This window comes from Excalfactoria chinensis, chromosome 3, assembly GCF_039878825.1.
Source record: "Excalfactoria chinensis isolate bCotChi1 chromosome 3, bCotChi1.hap2, whole genome shotgun sequence".
NCBI lineage: Eukaryota > Metazoa > Chordata > Aves > Galliformes > Phasianidae > Excalfactoria > Excalfactoria chinensis.
In genome coordinates, this window is record NC_092827.1 from 6,269,412 (window position 1) to 6,285,886 (window position 16,475).

The 16,475-nt window shown below is 38.1% G+C and overlaps 1 protein-coding gene across 3 annotated transcripts in view; it reads left to right on the forward strand.

Annotated features, from left to right (window-relative positions):
• The window catches only part of ATAD2B (ATPase family AAA domain containing 2B), a 71,636-nt gene that overhangs the window by 38,080 nt on the left and 17,081 nt on the right, over window positions 1-16,475 (forward strand). For all 3 annotated transcript variants that reach the window (XM_072333269.1, XM_072333270.1, XM_072333271.1), the window contains exons 17-24: window positions 1,830-1,962; window positions 3,440-3,626; window positions 4,292-4,477; window positions 5,039-5,174; window positions 5,500-5,696; window positions 8,097-8,256; window positions 11,932-12,054; window positions 14,800-14,937. In XM_072333269.1, the coding sequence (XP_072189370.1) occupies window positions 1,830-1,962; window positions 3,440-3,626; window positions 4,292-4,477; window positions 5,039-5,174; window positions 5,500-5,696; window positions 8,097-8,256; window positions 11,932-12,054; window positions 14,800-14,937 (1,260 nt within the window). The remainder of the gene's footprint in view (window positions 1-1,829; window positions 1,963-3,439; window positions 3,627-4,291; window positions 4,478-5,038; window positions 5,175-5,499; window positions 5,697-8,096; window positions 8,257-11,931; window positions 12,055-14,799; window positions 14,938-16,475) is intronic.

Consider the following 16,475-nt stretch of genomic DNA (forward strand, 5'->3'; position numbering starts at 1 on the left):
TTAAACACATCCAGGGATGGTGATTCAACCACCTCCCTGGGGAGCCTATTCGAGTATCTAACTACCCTTTCTGTAAAGAAGTTCTTCCTAATATCCAACCTATACTTGCCCTGGCACAACTTGAGGCCATTTCCCCTCATCCTGTCACTTGTCACTAGTGAGAAGAGACCTGCCCCACTCTCACTGTAAGAACCTTTCAGGTACTGGAAGAGCGCGATAAGGTCTCCCCTCAGCCTCCTTTTCCTCAGACTAAACAACCCCAGCTTCCTTAGCCTCTCCTCATAGGGCTGATTCTCCAAGCCCTTAACGAGCCTCGTTGCCCTTCTCTGGACCTGCTCCAGTACTTCCATATCTTTCTTGTGCAAATACTCAATTTGGATACTGTTGTTATTAAAGAATACATACAGCAAGAGTGGGGTTGTTCTCTTCTCACTGGCGACAGGTGATAGGATGTTGGGAAACGGCCTTAAGTTGTGCCAGGGTAAGTTTAGGTTGGATATCAGGAAACACTTCTTTACAGAAAGGGTTGTTAAGCACTGGAATGGGCTGCCCGGGGAGGTGGTTGAGTCACTGTCCCTGGATGTGTGATCGTGGTGCTCAGGGCCCTGATTTAGTGGAAGGTTGTTAGAGTTAGGGTACTATGGTTAGGCTGTGGTTGGGCTTGATGATCTTCAAGGTCTTTTCCGACCTGGGTGATTCTATGATTCTATCTCTTTATTTTGTGCTTTTTTTTCCCCACAGCACTCAATTTTTCTAAATGTTTGTGGCCAACTTGGGGTGCTGCTAGGATCTCTGATGGTTACCCTGCAAAAGCAGAGTGCAGCTGTGGCTGAGCCGCTCTCAAGCTTGGCCCATCCATTACACAATATTTTGTTGACCTCTGCGCTTCTCTTGCTGACCATTTTCACCCTGTTCGTGCAAACTGATTTTGCTGAGGGAATGAGAATGGTTTGTTGAAGTTAACATCAAATAAATTCCTTTCCAAGGAGCGAATAAAGATCTCATAGCAGTTGATTTTCCATTATCTAATGGCAGCAGTCTATTCTTTATCCCACTGTAGCCATGGTAGTTAATTTAGCAGAACCTAATTTTCAAATGGGTCTTCTGTCAACTGGTTGTTTTGGTTTTCAGCCACGCTTAACATATTTTGCAGGTTTTTTTTGTCCCCAGGGGCTGTCTTTAGAATGTAATCAGTCTTTTAGCTTTTTGTTTCTGAAGGACTGTGTAGAAATTACTTCATCACGTTCATACATTAGAAAAGGAATTAAGATAGGTTGAAGTACAGAATGTGAACTCAGGATTAGCTGCTCTGATTGTAGCAGTTTCATTTGTGGTGGCTTTGTTTTCTGGCAGGTAGTCAGATTATGGGAAACGTTTCCTTATAAACACCCATTGCCCACGTAATCATGCAGGGAATAATTTTGGAAGAAGTGTACTTGTAAATATTGGGGCACCCCTATTAAAGGAAGAAATACAAAATTCTTTATAGTCTGAGGAATTAAAAATTTTGTTACTTTATCCTTGAAAAATCTCTGGCAATAAAATTAAATGAAGCCATTCATAGCAAGTCAAACATTTTTGTTTGTGGGAGCATTCTGCTTGATGGCTTGAAGAGTAAATTTGTAATTATTAGAATTCTACAGTATTTAATAATTTGCTTTTTTTGAAAGTATTTATTTTTCTGCGTTCTTACATTTTTGACAGATATAATAGTTTTTTTTTTTTTCTACTCTTGAAAATAAGTGTTTTAATTGAAGAAAATTGTAATGCCTTTTCTTGTTTGTTGTGAGTATAAGTGATGGGACTAATTAATGTATTTCTTGGAACAGATGTACCAAGTCTAATATTAGATGATAGTGAAGATGAGAATGCTTCATCAATTTTTGAGACGAGCTGTCCCTCAGGATCACCAAAGAAACAGTCATCAGCTGCTATACATAAACCCTACCTTCATTTTACAACGTGAGTGTTTCTTTAACTGTCTCTAACCAAATTGCTGGAATTATGGTACGCTTAGATCAGCAGTGGTAATAGAAGTGTGATGGTAATGCTGTTCTGTGCTAGAAAAAATATAACTGCATGGATAAGAGGTTTTAGATTGAAATGGTCTTAGGAAGACCAAACACAGCAAGCAGACACAGCTTGGAACAGATAGATTTATCTTAGAAGCAGTGATCTTAACAGTAATTCTCAATTGTAACAAGTGGTATTGAAATGAAATACCACACATTGGGAAGAGAGATATGGTGGAATATTTTCCTAGGCTGGAGCTGTGGGGTGACCTAAGAGCAGCCTTTCATTACCTAAAGGGGAGCTACAGAAAAGAAGGGGACAGACTCTTTAGCAGGGTCTGTGGTGATAGAACAAGGGGAAATGGTTTCAAGCTCAGGAAGAGTAGATTAGATTAGATACGAGGAAGAAATCTTTTACAGTGGTGGTGGTGAGACACTGGAACAGGTTGCCCAGTGATGTGATTGGTGTCTCATCCCTGGAGACTTTCAAGGCCAGTCTGGGTCAGGTCTTGGGCAACCTGATGTAGCTGTGGTGTTCCTGTTCATTGCAGGGGAGCTGGACTAGATGGCCCTCAGAGGTCCCTTCCAACTTTTAAAGGTTCTATGATTCTGTGATTTTGGAGGGGAAGATTTAGAGGTTTACTTTGTAGGAAACATTACAGTGACAGTAGAGATAATTTGCTTTGTCTTGGTCTGAAGTACTGTCGAGCTTCAGTGTATGCAGTTGTTTGGTTAAATGATAAAAATATTTTGGGCTTTTTAGCACATTTTTTTCTTGTTTTTCTTGGAAAGTTTTTGGGAAATGGGCATTTGGAAAGGTTGTGTGAAATTTGGCTGAATCCTTCTTGTTTAATTTGAATTGCCTACAGTAATCAATTATAAAGTAACATTGCTTTGGTTTTTAGTTAGAACTGTTTTAGCCTATCTTCCGTAGGTTCTCTGGGGAGTTTGCTTAATAAAGAAAATGAGGTTAGGAGAACTGTTCAGTAGTAGTACTGTTCAGTAGAGCCATCTTGTGGAAAAATGCTAAATTTTCTTTCTGCTAAAAAATGATGCCAGAGCAGCATGTGACTAAATAGATATCTTGACTGAAAGTCCATTTATGTGAGAGTATGTTCATGTGATGTTGTGTAAGTTTCATATCTGCACATTTTTGCAGATAAGTTTAAATAAAATTGTTGTGAAATTAAAAACAATAGAGAAAGCTTGAGTTGCTTAGAGCTGAATTAGTGCTGAATTCTTTTACAGCTTGTTGAATCTTTTTTAGGCTGTTGTTGGAAGTTGTCCATTACTCGGGTTTTTGGATTCTTAGCAAACAGAAGACCCAAAACAAATACCCAGGCTTACAGAAATGAAGCAGTGATTGAAGTTATACGTATGTCCATTGATAACAGTGGCGTGTTAATTCTAACTGTTGTCTGTTACAGGTCATCTTATCACCAGCCAACCTCTTACAGACCGAGATTACTGCTAACTGGAGAGAGGGGTTCGGGTCAGACTTCACACCTTGCTCCAGCGCTATTGCACACCCTTGAAAAGTTCTCTGTACACAGGCTAGATCTGCCAGCACTTTATTCAGTCAGTGCCAAAACACCTGAAGAATCGTGTGCACAGGTGACATTTAAAATTCTCTTGTAGTGTGTAACAGATGTAATTCTGGAACAGATCAGTAGCATTTAAATAACGGCAGCTGAGTGGAATGTTAGGTAAAAGCCAGGTTTTCAAAGGCTCCTTGTATTTTGATATTTTAAATATATGTCTCTCTAGATGGATATTCAGATCTCTCTGTTGACTAATAAGAGTAATCGTGTTTTTAATGTGACTGCTCAGGCACATACTTTATCTCAAGTGAACCGAATCTGGGTTTTTGGGTCCAAGTTTTCATTTTTGTTAGTTTATGTGTAAATTGTTGTGTTGCGGTTTTATGCTCAATTACTTACTGTAAGTGCTTACGTGTGCAGTGAATTTTATGGCGTGTAAAGATAGCAAGCCAGTTTAATTTTCATATTGGTAGTTCAATCTGGACAAGTTTTTAAAACACACCTGAAAGCAGTATTTTTATAGGCATTACCACATTGATGTAAAATAACTGAATGATACAGCTAACAGTTGCAAACAGTTGTTTAGAAAGCCTTAATCATTAAATAATGTTATTTTATTGGAGCATTCATATACCAAGTACTACCAACACAAGTCATTTCCTAGTCTGCAAGAGTTTTGCTTCTCATGGGGGGATAACAACAATTTCTTAGTTAAATATCATTGTTACTTTTAATTAGATCTTTCGTGAAGCTCGAAGAACAGTACCAAGTATTGTTTACATGCCTCAGATTGGTGATTGGTGGGAAGCTGTCAGTGAAACTGTGAGAGCTACTTTTCTAACTTTGCTGCAAAATATACCATCTTTCTCCCCTATATTTCTACTGTCTACCTCCGAGTCCATGTATAGTGAATTGCCTGAAGAGGTGAGTTTAATGTGGGAGGGCAGTATAATTATGAATGCTTGTGCTATTCAGCATGTTCTGACCACACAAAAACATTGTTTTGCAATGTTTTTCAAACTTTATAATAAAATCTGTAATTTTCTGTAATGAGGGATGTACCGTATTACTGATAATCATAATCTCCACGCTGTTTTGCTGAGGAGACCAAGTAGTTCTTGAGCTACACTTGCTGTTTAGAAATGAGTTGTCTAGCTTTTCATCCACTGGGGCCCCCAAGTCTTTCTCTGCAGGACCTTTTTATCCTGTTTGTAGACGTACCTGGGATTGCCCAAATGCATGTGCAACACCTTGCGCTTGGCCTTGTTGAACCTCATTATGTTCATGTGGGCCCACTTCTTAAACCTGTCCAGGTCCCTCTGGATGGCATCCATTCCTTCTGTGTACGCAGATTTGGGTAGAGTTTCCTATCTTCTCTAATTTGACTAATTGTGGGGAAGCTTGTGACCAGCTTTTTAGTATGGTTGCTAATTATGTCATTTTGAGTGGAGGCTCAATTTTCACACAACATTGTTTTCTTTCTAGGTGAAATGTATTTTCAGAATCCAATACGAGGAGGTTTTTTATATTCAAAAACCAAGTGAAGAAGACAGATTGAGATTTTTCAGAGGATTAATTCTTGATGAGGCAGCAATGCCCCCACCAAGAAGGAAACAGGCTGGTAAACTAAATTACAGTAAAGCCAATAATAATGTGATTTCGGTGTTTTGTTTTCTGATAACATTTTTTCTTTTCAAAAGGCACGAGTAACTGACCGCTAGTATAGATAATAATGTGGCAGTGTTTCTGTACCCAGAAAAAAGTTTATTTGGAGGAGGATTGGAGGAATTGCAATTATTGGTTTCAGAAAAGGGGAGCTGTGGGACTAAGGGTTTATTGATGGTTGTGTTGGTGAGACACATTAAATGCGTAATGAAATTTGGAGGGGCATAATGATAAGATACGCTGTTGTTAATACTTCTGTTGTCTAACTTCTTTTTCCCTAGCTCTTCGTGCTATGGAAGTTCTTCCTCTTGCACTGCCGTCTCCTGCCCGCGAGCTGTCGGAAGCAGAAAAACAACGAATGGAAGACCAGGAGGAGAACACATTGAGGGAGCTGCGGTTGTTTCTCAGGGATGTTACCAAGAGGCTGGCTACAGACAAGCGCTTTAACATCTTCAGCAAACCGGTGGATATTGAAGAGGTCTTGTTTCAGTGATGTGCAAAGAATGAAGTTGAAATTATTAGAAAAAAAGAGTATCAATTGAAAAAGGAAATGGATAAGTCAATAAGTCAAATGAATGTTTTAGCCATGATCTTTCCTGTCTAGACTACTAGTTTTAGCTAGTAGTCAGCCACATCAATTGAGATGCAAGGAGTTTGTGAGTGTTGTCCGTACCTGTAACCTGTAGGAAGCTGTGCTTTCCTGTCAGTTTTCCAACTAAAAGTAGCATTTAAAAATGCCACTCCGATCCCTACCAGTACTTCTGAAATATTTGGAAGCATAAATACTATTCTTTAACAAAAGCTTTTAGAGCATAATAGTCCTGTAGGCATGATAGTATTGGAGAAGCAATCTGTGTTCTGTAATGTAGCGAGCATTAATAGTATTGTTGAATAATTTCAGCAGTAATGCTTATAGATGCCATTAATTGCAGATGGTAGCACTTTATAAGACATTTGCTGGTTGATTATATGGTGTGCACACCTAACTGATAAGATGACTCGATCTGCAAATCTATTTTCAGATGCTTGTATAAGAAAAGGATGTGGTTTAGCCTGACTTAGAAAGCAAATGCTGCAAGTCTGGTAGTTAGGATTGTTTGTCTTTTGTTTCACAAGAAACATTTCTTTAAGAAGATATTACAAGACAAATATTTTGCAGTACGGCACTGTAGAAAATGAATTTGCTTTGTCTAAATGGCATATTTCTATAGTCTGATGCAGTCTTCTTAATGGGAGCTTTCCTCAGTGTTGTGTATCAGTTTTTGTAAGACTGAGGAGCTCTTCAATAAGGCAGTTTATTGTGAGTATGGTCACAGGAGTCTTTTTATTATGAAGCTGCATAGGAGTTGTGGGGAATCCACCATACTCATGGTAAAATTCTTTTCCCCCAGTGAAGTTGTAGTTCAAATACATGTGGGTAAGATAGGGAGAAAAAAAACAACCAACACCCACAGAACCACAGTGCTGGTTTTCTAGGTGGAGAAATTTGAATTAAAAAATCATGTTAGCAGGATTTTTTTTGCAAGTCTTGTAATGCACGACAGCACTAGAAATTGTCCCTTTTTGTCCCACGTCGTACTTTTAAGCGTGGCTCTGTCCCATTGTAGGAGAGCTGTCTGATTTTCTGAGGGAGTGTTGAGCTTGTTCCCCTCCTGCTTACATTGCAGAAGGAATGCTGCTGTGTGACAAATCAGAGGTTTTCCTGACTAATACAACAGCAGTGTTTACAGTTTCCAGTGAAGATTATTTCTGATGTGCTAATGAGAAGAGGAAGATCGTGACTTGGCGTTCCACTCAATGAACTAATTATCGTGTTTCTATAGAGAGAGACATAAGGGGAATTTTTGCCATTTGAGTTTTTCAGCATAAATTTCAGTGTTTGTGTGTAAGGAATTAGGCTATATACTGCTGTCCGCTGCATTCAAGTTATTTCATATTGCAGTAGATTTTTGTATGAATATCTATAGATACTTTATTTAGAAAAACCAAAGTCTTATGGAACCATTGTAGCTTAATCTGGATACGTGTGTAACTGTTGAGTATTTTGGCAGCTATCATCATACGTGGGTGATTTCAAAAGGAAAAAAAGCAGTGCTGTTTCTGAGGCTGCCAGTGTTACTAATTGATTGTAACCTTAATTGCATTGAAACATGCACGTATAGGATTGTTCTGCCTTGAAGTAAATAACAGATTCATAGTTTATTTCTTTTTTTTTGGTGAACTTTGCTACAGCAGCTGTGCTGATACATTTGACTGTCAAGCTTGAGCCCCTTATGGTACCATTAATTATGTGAAATACTTTTCAGTGTGCCCTAGTGGATGCTGGATACCCATTTATGAGCTAAGCTTGTAGTAAGCTCTGAACTCTGGCACAGTACTTTCTCTTTAGGCTGCCCTTCTGTAAAGTTACTGCCTTCAATCATTAAAATCTTTTTAAAAAAAATAAAATGGATCGAAGGAACTAATTAATCACATACACTTACAAGTTGGCAATTTGACTGTTCAGTTTAATGAGAAGTTTACTTAAAACTTGAACCACACGCAGTTTTCCTCACTTTTCTTTGGGTGAAGCTGCTTGGTTTCCCTTTCCAGCTCAAGATAACGTTATAACAGTAACAAAAAAAGTAGAAATAAAAATACATTTAGATAAAGTGCCGCGCCTCAAAAACACCATCAAATCCATTTTAAAGAAACCGAAGACACTAATTTTGGGAGTCCAGTTAAAATTTTGCCTTTTAACATAATTTTTCTTTTATTATTGAAGCTGTTAATTATTGTATTGGAGCTAAGCATGTGGAATGAATAAGGGTATAAAGATATGAAACTAGCAGTGTTCAACTACAGTTCTTTGTCATTTTTGTATGCTGTTTGATTGTAGGTTTCAGATTACCTTGAGGTTATCAAAGAGCCAATGGACCTGTCAACAGTAATAACCAAAATTGATAAACACAACTACTTAACAGCCAAGGATTTCCTAACAGATATTGATCTGATATGCAGCAATGCATTGGAGTACAATCCAGACAAAGATCCTGGAGGTAAGATCTACTTCATTTTGGCTTACCAAAACTGAAAGCTTTGTATTTAATCGCATACTCAGTTACTATTTTGGCCTCTAAATAACCTGCATGCATTATAATAATTAAGATAAACAAGCAAATATTCCTAAGAGTCTTTGCTTTTAGTGTTTTAAAGCACTTGGAGCACTGGGGAACGTTACAAGAGCTACAGCACTCAGAGTTGTTCCCTAATAAATTAGGTTTTGTAGCTCCTTTTTAAACTCAATAGCTCATTTTCAATGAATTGACTTTGCATATGCAACAAAAGCCAGTGCAATTTGGAGAGCTGTGTAGAGAATACTACACACAATCTGGCAGTGGTCTGCTTTTATTTTCTCGTTGGCTTATAATGTGAAATGCACCCACAGAAATTAAGAACTGTCTGTCTGGGGATAGAAATAAAGTGAGATAGATCATCAGGCAAGGAAGTTGCTGCAGCTGGTTAGGAGAGATTTAGAGGGTATGGTCTGACAAAGTGTCACCCTGTGCTTTCAATTAAGGCAAAATTTGTAGAATGAAATGCATGGGAAACTGTTTGTACTCAAAGGAAAGGGCATATTTTATACTCTTTGCAGGGGCCTCCTTATTGTGAATGTTGCTAAAAGAAAGCCTTTCATTTGGCAGCTTTCAGAATCATCAAGAAAACATTTAATATGCAAAAGCAATGTCCTTTTAGCGTAGCTTTATTTAATATCTGTGATACCTGAAGCCTGAGTCTGTCTGTAGATCGATGCATTTAAGTGTTTCGTTGCATTTTATGAAATAATTTTACCAGGTTATCGCCTGATAATGTATATTTTTTCTACTCAAATTGTTTGATGCCATTCTTTCCCATTCTCCGCTCTCCTGTACTTCTGAGCTGTAAGGTGAATGCTGAGAGCACTAATCCTCTTGGGTGGTTATTTTGAAAAGCATGCTGTAATTCTAAAATTGTTTTGCACAGTTTAGTTCTTGTAATGTCAGATCCTAGCTTTGCAAAGCCAGGGTCACGTGAGAAGAATTGCCTTGCATTTGTGTAGTTGTGAAGCCTCGAGTTGAGTGTTTTTCATGTTTCCTGTGCCTTTTGATTGCTGTGCTAGTTCATAGCTATTGAAAATAAACCTTTCTTTGATTTACGGATGCTTTTTGTATTACAACTAAAAGAAAATACACTGGTGGAATGCAGCAAATGATTCGACGTGTTCTTGATAACACTGCTTAAGGACTTCTAATGTGTAATTATTAGGAGCTAATCAAAGCCATGATGGGCATGTGGGATTCTCCAAGTGTCCCTGAAGAGTGCCTGCTTACCTAGTGAGGGCTAGGAGAAACACCTCCTGCATGTGACTGACATGTTTTTGACTTAATGATGAGCTTTGGGAAAAACTGGCATTAATACACACCTTTTGTTCTCCTTTTTTTAGGCCTTTTGAATCTGTGAGCTTGGTTGCTTAATTCTGGGATATACAGTCTGAAGAGGTTCTTGAAGTTGTAGAGCAGGTCTCTCTACCTCCAAAGAACAGATTTTGGAGGTCAGGTCTTCTAGGAATCGTGACATGAATCTCAAGCTTGGTGAGGCAGCTTGGGCAGAATGTAGAGGCAGAATTTTTCATTGAGCTTGACCAGAGAGAAGTGCTGTAGGGAAACACTTGCAGGGAACTGAAATAGGAACATTCTAGTTTTTCTTTATGTCAGGATCAAATGAGGAGAAATGGATCTGTCTCTTTCTAGGTTAAGTTTCTGGTTGTAGCTTCTCAACATTGAGAAGGTAATTGAAAGATAGTTCTGTCTTAGTGTTGTCACAGGTTGATGATATATTGTTCTTCTCACGTACAAGATGTCATGAGTTTTTGTTTGAATACACTGCTGAAACAGTACATCATTTCTATTCTGAGTAGGCATTATGTGTTCATATCCATTAACTGATTATTTAGATATAAACATTCACATTTTTAGAGCTGGGCATATATGCTTCCTCTGTCTCACGCATGAATTTGCAACAGGATCAGGCTGTACCTGGTTCTGTTCTGCCTTTTCGTTTGGAAAGGCTATTGGATTACCGATTCATCTACTGAATATAAATGCTCAAAACTGGATTCTTTGTGTTCTTTTAAAATGTATTTTGCTATGCAATTGCAGATAGATTTTCATAGGAGAACCTTTCTTTTTCCTTCCATTATTTGTCCATTTTTCCATTCTTCAGGAGTGGGAACAAACTTTGTGCGTTAGATGTCAAAATGTCTGTGGGAAAGTCCTGTCTATCACAGGATTAGAGGAAAAAAGTATTTCAGTCAAATGTTCCCTTCAACAGATGCAAAATAATGTTTGCCATTATGGAATAATACTGCGATGTTTTTCAATAAAATGACTGGTGTAGTCTTGGAAATCTGTGCCCCCGTATTGTGTGATAGAATACAGTTGGTGCTATGGTCATCCGTAGTGTGGATGGTGGTAGTGTGATTCAACTCATACTTAACATTCATGGTTCATATAAAAGCCTATTGGGTTAAAGTGGAATGGAATTGCAAGTATGGCATGTTGGCGTGACTCTATAAACCTGGTTTTGGAGAGGGCTGTTGCAACAGCAAGCTTCTAATCAGTATCAAAAACCCAACTTAAACTCCACGTAGAGCTTTGACCACTGTAGAGGCTTTTTTCCCCCATCCTCTACTAAGGTGTTTTATGCTTTATTTCCTGACTGACTTATACACAAGCAAACTGCAGATGTTTATTTGTGATCACAAATCAAGGTGCTTCACCAATACATGTGGGTAAAAAGAAAAAATAAATCTACTTTACAGTCAATTTAAGCAGTAGTAGATTTCCCCAGATAACATACCGAGGGCTTGATTGGGCTGCATATTGGTGTTATTTTTGACTCAGCTGCCCTCTCATCTGTAAAATTTACTGTTTTTAGATTTATAAACCTTGTTTAATAAACATTCATTGATAGTCTTAATTGTTGTCTTTAGCGATTATTAAAACAGATTAAATATGCTAATTATATAATATGTTGTAGACATTAATGTTGGTGTTTGCTGTAGAAGTACATCCATCAGCTGGAAAAAGCAATTCAGTGTGGATGAATTGACAAATTAAATATGTTTGCGCTAAAAGTAAATGGCGTTGTGGATTTCATTGAAAAGCAGCATTCTAGATGTCAGTTTCCTCCACATATGGTGTAATGTGGTCCAGATCTGCCATACGAATGCAGAGGGCGTCCAGTACAATTTTGCTGGCAATATATGAGTGCTACCCCCTCAGTGAGTGAATTTACTCCTGGACAAGTCTCTTGTTACTTGGGGCACTCTTATTGTACTCCATTATTCTGTGTAGATCTGCCTGGGGGAACTGGTTACACCAGCTGGTTTTTGCAAGTTTTGAAGAGCTGCGAGTTGATTTAAGTGTGTTCATCTTTCATTGTTTGCATTTGCTTAGAAATGCCACTAATGATTAAATTAACAGTTTACACTTCTGAAAACTACTGTATTTTTAACATTGCTGGGTTGGAATTTTTGAGCATGCTGTGATATTGATCTGTGTACATTTTCACGTATTTCTATTTCCAGTTCCATCTATATCAGTGTTGTCATATATGATACAAACTTACATAGAAATGATAAGTCTTTTGCTAATTGTGATTAAAATTAATCAGCATTCTGTTCTGTTTTCTAGATAAAATAATAAGACATAGAGCTTGTACTTTGAAGGACACTGCTCACGCTATCATTGCTGCTGAACTGGATCCAGAATTTAATAAGATGTGTGAAGAAATCAAGGAAGCAAGAAGAAAAAGAGGTATGTTTAGCTTCATTTATCATAACAGAACATAAGTAGGATAGAAGACAATTACAAATGTCCACATAAAAAATTAAATTTAAAATGGAAAATGGAGTGCATGTCAGGCTCGGGCAGTACCTGTTAAAGGATGGCTGAGCTTGAAACTTGTCTACTTTTTCCAGTTGTGTGAGTTTATCTGATAAGGCGCTGTCCTTCTTTACAAAAGAAGGATGCAGTGTTTGTTGCTACAAAAAGTACTGTTGAATGCAGTGGACAGATAGATAGGCATCGGGACTGCTGTACTATTTGAAGGCATGGTGACACCAGAGCTGTGTTCTAAAGTGGCAATATAATCCAGTGCAATAACAACATTTGGGAGAATACCATTTTAAAACACTGGATTTTCAGCTCAGCCTGGCATGTGCCTACGTGTACTTTTGGTGATAATATATTGACTTTTTGGATTAGAAAATGTCTCTTAAATCCACGCTGAGGGAGGATTGACAGTCCAATAATCCAGAATCAGGAAATAGATCCCCCTCTGTTGGGCACTGACTTCATTATTATACAAATCAGCGCAGTTGTGTTCAACTTGTAGCTCATAGACCACCAAGTCTGTGGACAACTTCTAAAGTTGACCGCAGTAGGTAACTGAAAACCCAGATGTGCTGTCAGAACGGCTCTGTTTGCAGGAGAAATTCTGTACCTCCATGAGTTTTTCTTTCTGAAAATTGAAAAAGGTTGAAAAAAAAAAAATCCTGCTTCTTTAATGCCTACTTGTTTGAGTAATTCCAGCTTTGCTTTGCAAGGTTGTTTACTGCTTTGAAAAAAAACCAAAACCAACCAAAAGAGAACAAAAACTTGCATTATTAGATTTCTAGATTGACTTTGGCCACTCTTGTTTTTGCAGGTTCCTGAAATACACTTTTCTCAGTAGATTGAAGACCCTTTATTAGTAAATTTCTTTGTTCAAAGCAAGTGTCTGTAGGCTTTCTCTTCAGCTTTAAGCAGATACAGTTCCTTTTATTGTCCAATTCATTCGTGTATTTTTGTTTAATTCTGTTCGAGTTTCCAATGTGCATCTTAAATAGTTGATAAGAGAACAAATTGTAATTCACCGTGATAGTAAAATTGAACCAATACTTTTCTGTCTTTTGAGGTTAAAAGAATATTCACAATTCTGGCCTTAGTGTCGCACTGAGAGCTTAATTATCCATTGCATGTTCCCAATGATTGCTTCTGAGGTTAAAGTTTGCTGTGTGTAAGAGTTTTTTGTTACAAAGAGTGACTAGAGCTCGCAGTTGCTCCTTGAGGGTTTCTCAAGAGCTAACTGGAATCCACTAGCAGCTCAATTCTCATTTAGACCTGAATTAGTTAAGAGCAGTACTACGGTCCACAGATTGAGCTATAGTGGTGAATGTGACCATCAGAAATCAACTTGACTAAAAGAACAAGCCCTGAAGTTGGTTAGATCTCGGCCAGTGTTTTCTCAGCTACTTTTAGAAAGGCTTCAATTTGAGATTGGGAAGGACTCAAACAAGCTGATCTGTTTGAGACTTCTGTAGGTTCTCCGGCAGTTCTGCGAAGTGTTTTTGAGCACATGGGAGTTTGGAAGGCAAGTGGCACATCTTGTAGACTTTTTAATCTTTGCCCAGTTGAAAAGCCATTGATTTTTCTGAATGTTGCCATTTATTAGCTCTTAATTGGTTTCCAGGAAACACTGGAGATGAGGACTAAGGCTAAAAAGCTCTCTATCCATTTTCTTCACAGTTATCTTGGCAAGCTGTTTCGTGATCTTACATAGCTTGAAAATGCAGGTTATTTTCTCCCTCTCTTCTTCTTTTTCCCCACAGTTCCAAACAAAAATATCTTTTCTACACTTCTGTCAGGTCTGCTGATTTTATTTAGTACTGTGACTGGTGACAAATCTCACAGTACTACAGAGTAGCAGAATTAGTGTCTGGAAGTTAAGCTAGAATATCTTGTTCTTGTATTACAGAAATGTGTCTGTTGTTGGAAGAGTGTAAACCTAAGTTGGTAAATAAAAAATATATGCTAAGTTACTGGGAATTGCAGCTTCTTGTTGAAGCTAGCAGATAGCAAGGTAGAAACACTGAATGTTTTGAGTAAATAAATGTATCAGATATGTAGTTTAAAATATTCGTAATGATTCCGGAATACTTGTGCTTAAAATGCTAAGTGAGAGTTCCTTCGTGAATCTTTATTTTGGCTTCTGTCAGTCTTAGAGCTTCCTGCCTGCACTCAGTCACTTTATTCTGGCTTCTCTTGGAGGTTTTTAAGAAGACTGTTAACAGTGGATGAATAGCTAATTCTCATTCACAAATAGGAAACTTCATATTTTATACACACACACACACACACACACACACACACACACACACACACACACATATAAATTGTCTCTTTAAAATTAGGAAAAATTGAAACAGTCAATAGGAATTTGTTTTATAGGGAAAATATGGATAGGAGTGTGTGGTCTTTGGAGACCTGGGTGTGAGAGAGTTAGGCTGTCAGAGAGTTATGTTTTCCTAGGCTGTCAGAGCTGACAGTTTGAAGACTGTACAGCCAGTAAGTTATTCTGTTAGTAGAAAACAAATACTCTTGATTCTAATCTTTCTTTTGAATGTCCAACTAAATATTAATTGATGCGCTCATATTGCATGGTATCCCAAGTTTCTTTTAAAATTGAAGTTTTTTGCAGCTTGGTTTATTTAAATAGGTATGGTTATTTTCTGTTTGCAGGCTTATCAGTAACAGCAGAACAAATAAATCCTCACAGTTCCGCTGTACGCAAAACAGAAGCGAGAGTTGAAGAAACATTTCGGAACAAACAGAAGCCCACAATGGCGGTGTGGCCCAACTCTGCAACTAAATGTGCATGTGAGTACTGTGGGTGATGGTTGTGCACAATTACAGGCACCTCTGATGGCAGACATTTCACCTATCTGTACTGTTGCTTACTGGGTTGTTTCCAGAGGTAATACTGAGGCATGGAAATTTAAGAGCTGCTCTCTTTCTGACTACATGAAATTTCTGCCCAATAAACCATAAAGAAGAGGGATTTCTGTTCTTGTAGTGTATTTTATATGTTAAATTTAAAAAAACCTATTATTGCTGTTCAATATGTTCATCAGTTTTGACTCTTGGCCACTCCGTTGTTTATGCAGTGTGTATATTGACAGGTATGTACCTGCGTGCTGCATTATACTCTCACATACACTGGTTACTTCCTATCCTGCAATGCGTACGGCCTTATAATAAAGTAGTTACAAATACAGCTATTCTTATTTGTGGTACTTGGTTTTCAATGGTCTGTGCCTGTTACTGAAGGATGTTAAGATGCTCTTGATGCAGCCTACTGAATTAGTCCAATTAATTGGTCAAAGTCTCTAAAATTATGAAGAGTTGTAACTACTTAACTGTTGTGTAGGTAATTGGAGGCAATGCTAATTACTTTCAAGAGGTGAGTTGATTAGAACAGGTAAATATGCTACAGTAAATTTTGTTAGAAGCACGAAGATAGTAAGAAATGGTGTGTATGAGAGAGATGCTGATTGTAATGCATGGCTTTCCTGATGAAGGTGTGGAATCAGAAAAATGGCTGCTTAATAGGCAGACTGCATTGGGAAAGTCACATTTTCATTGGCCTTTGTTCTTCTCCCTGATGGTGCTTTTCTTTTTTTCGTGGTGAGAGCATTTTCTCGGCATGGGGATAACTGTCCAGAGCTGAACTTTGTTTCTGTGAATGATAGCATTGATGTGAAAGAGTTTATTTAATTACATATGTGTAGTTGGATTTCCTAGAGCTGTAATTTCTTCTGCTAAAGGAATTAAAATCAATCATACAGTGCTATGGTTCAACTAAATTGTTATGTAAGAAATTGAATTGTGTTTGGCAAAAAAGAGGGAGAGGATTCGCAGTGTTCTTAGCTTCCTATGAGACCCACAGGGGAGATTGTCACTCCAGCTGATCGTTCCTGGCTCTGTTTGGTATACAGCGGACAGCACTGGTTACAGACTTTTAAGCTGGACATCTCTCATGAAGAGAGATAGCAGCCATTACTGGTTAGTACTGTATTAAAAGAAACTCTTCTATCTGTTCTGTTATTCTGTTGTGCATTCAGTGGCAGTCGTTTCAAGACTAGAGCCATCAAGTGAAGCAACTTTCCGGCTTTACTGTGTGTAAACAGAAGAAGAGCTTGTGTTAATGGACCTTTTCTGCTAGTGTTTTGGTGCTTTAGATTGTAAGATAGGAAAACTGGAGACATGGTGTTGTTTATGACTACCATCAAGTGCAGCTCTTCTCTTTTAGAATCAGATTGGGAAAGGCAGCTGGTCTAGGAGTAGTGTTGTGCATCAAGTAGTCAAGAGGGAGAAACAGGAGCTGATTGACCCAATCAGAAACGTGCAGAAGGGAT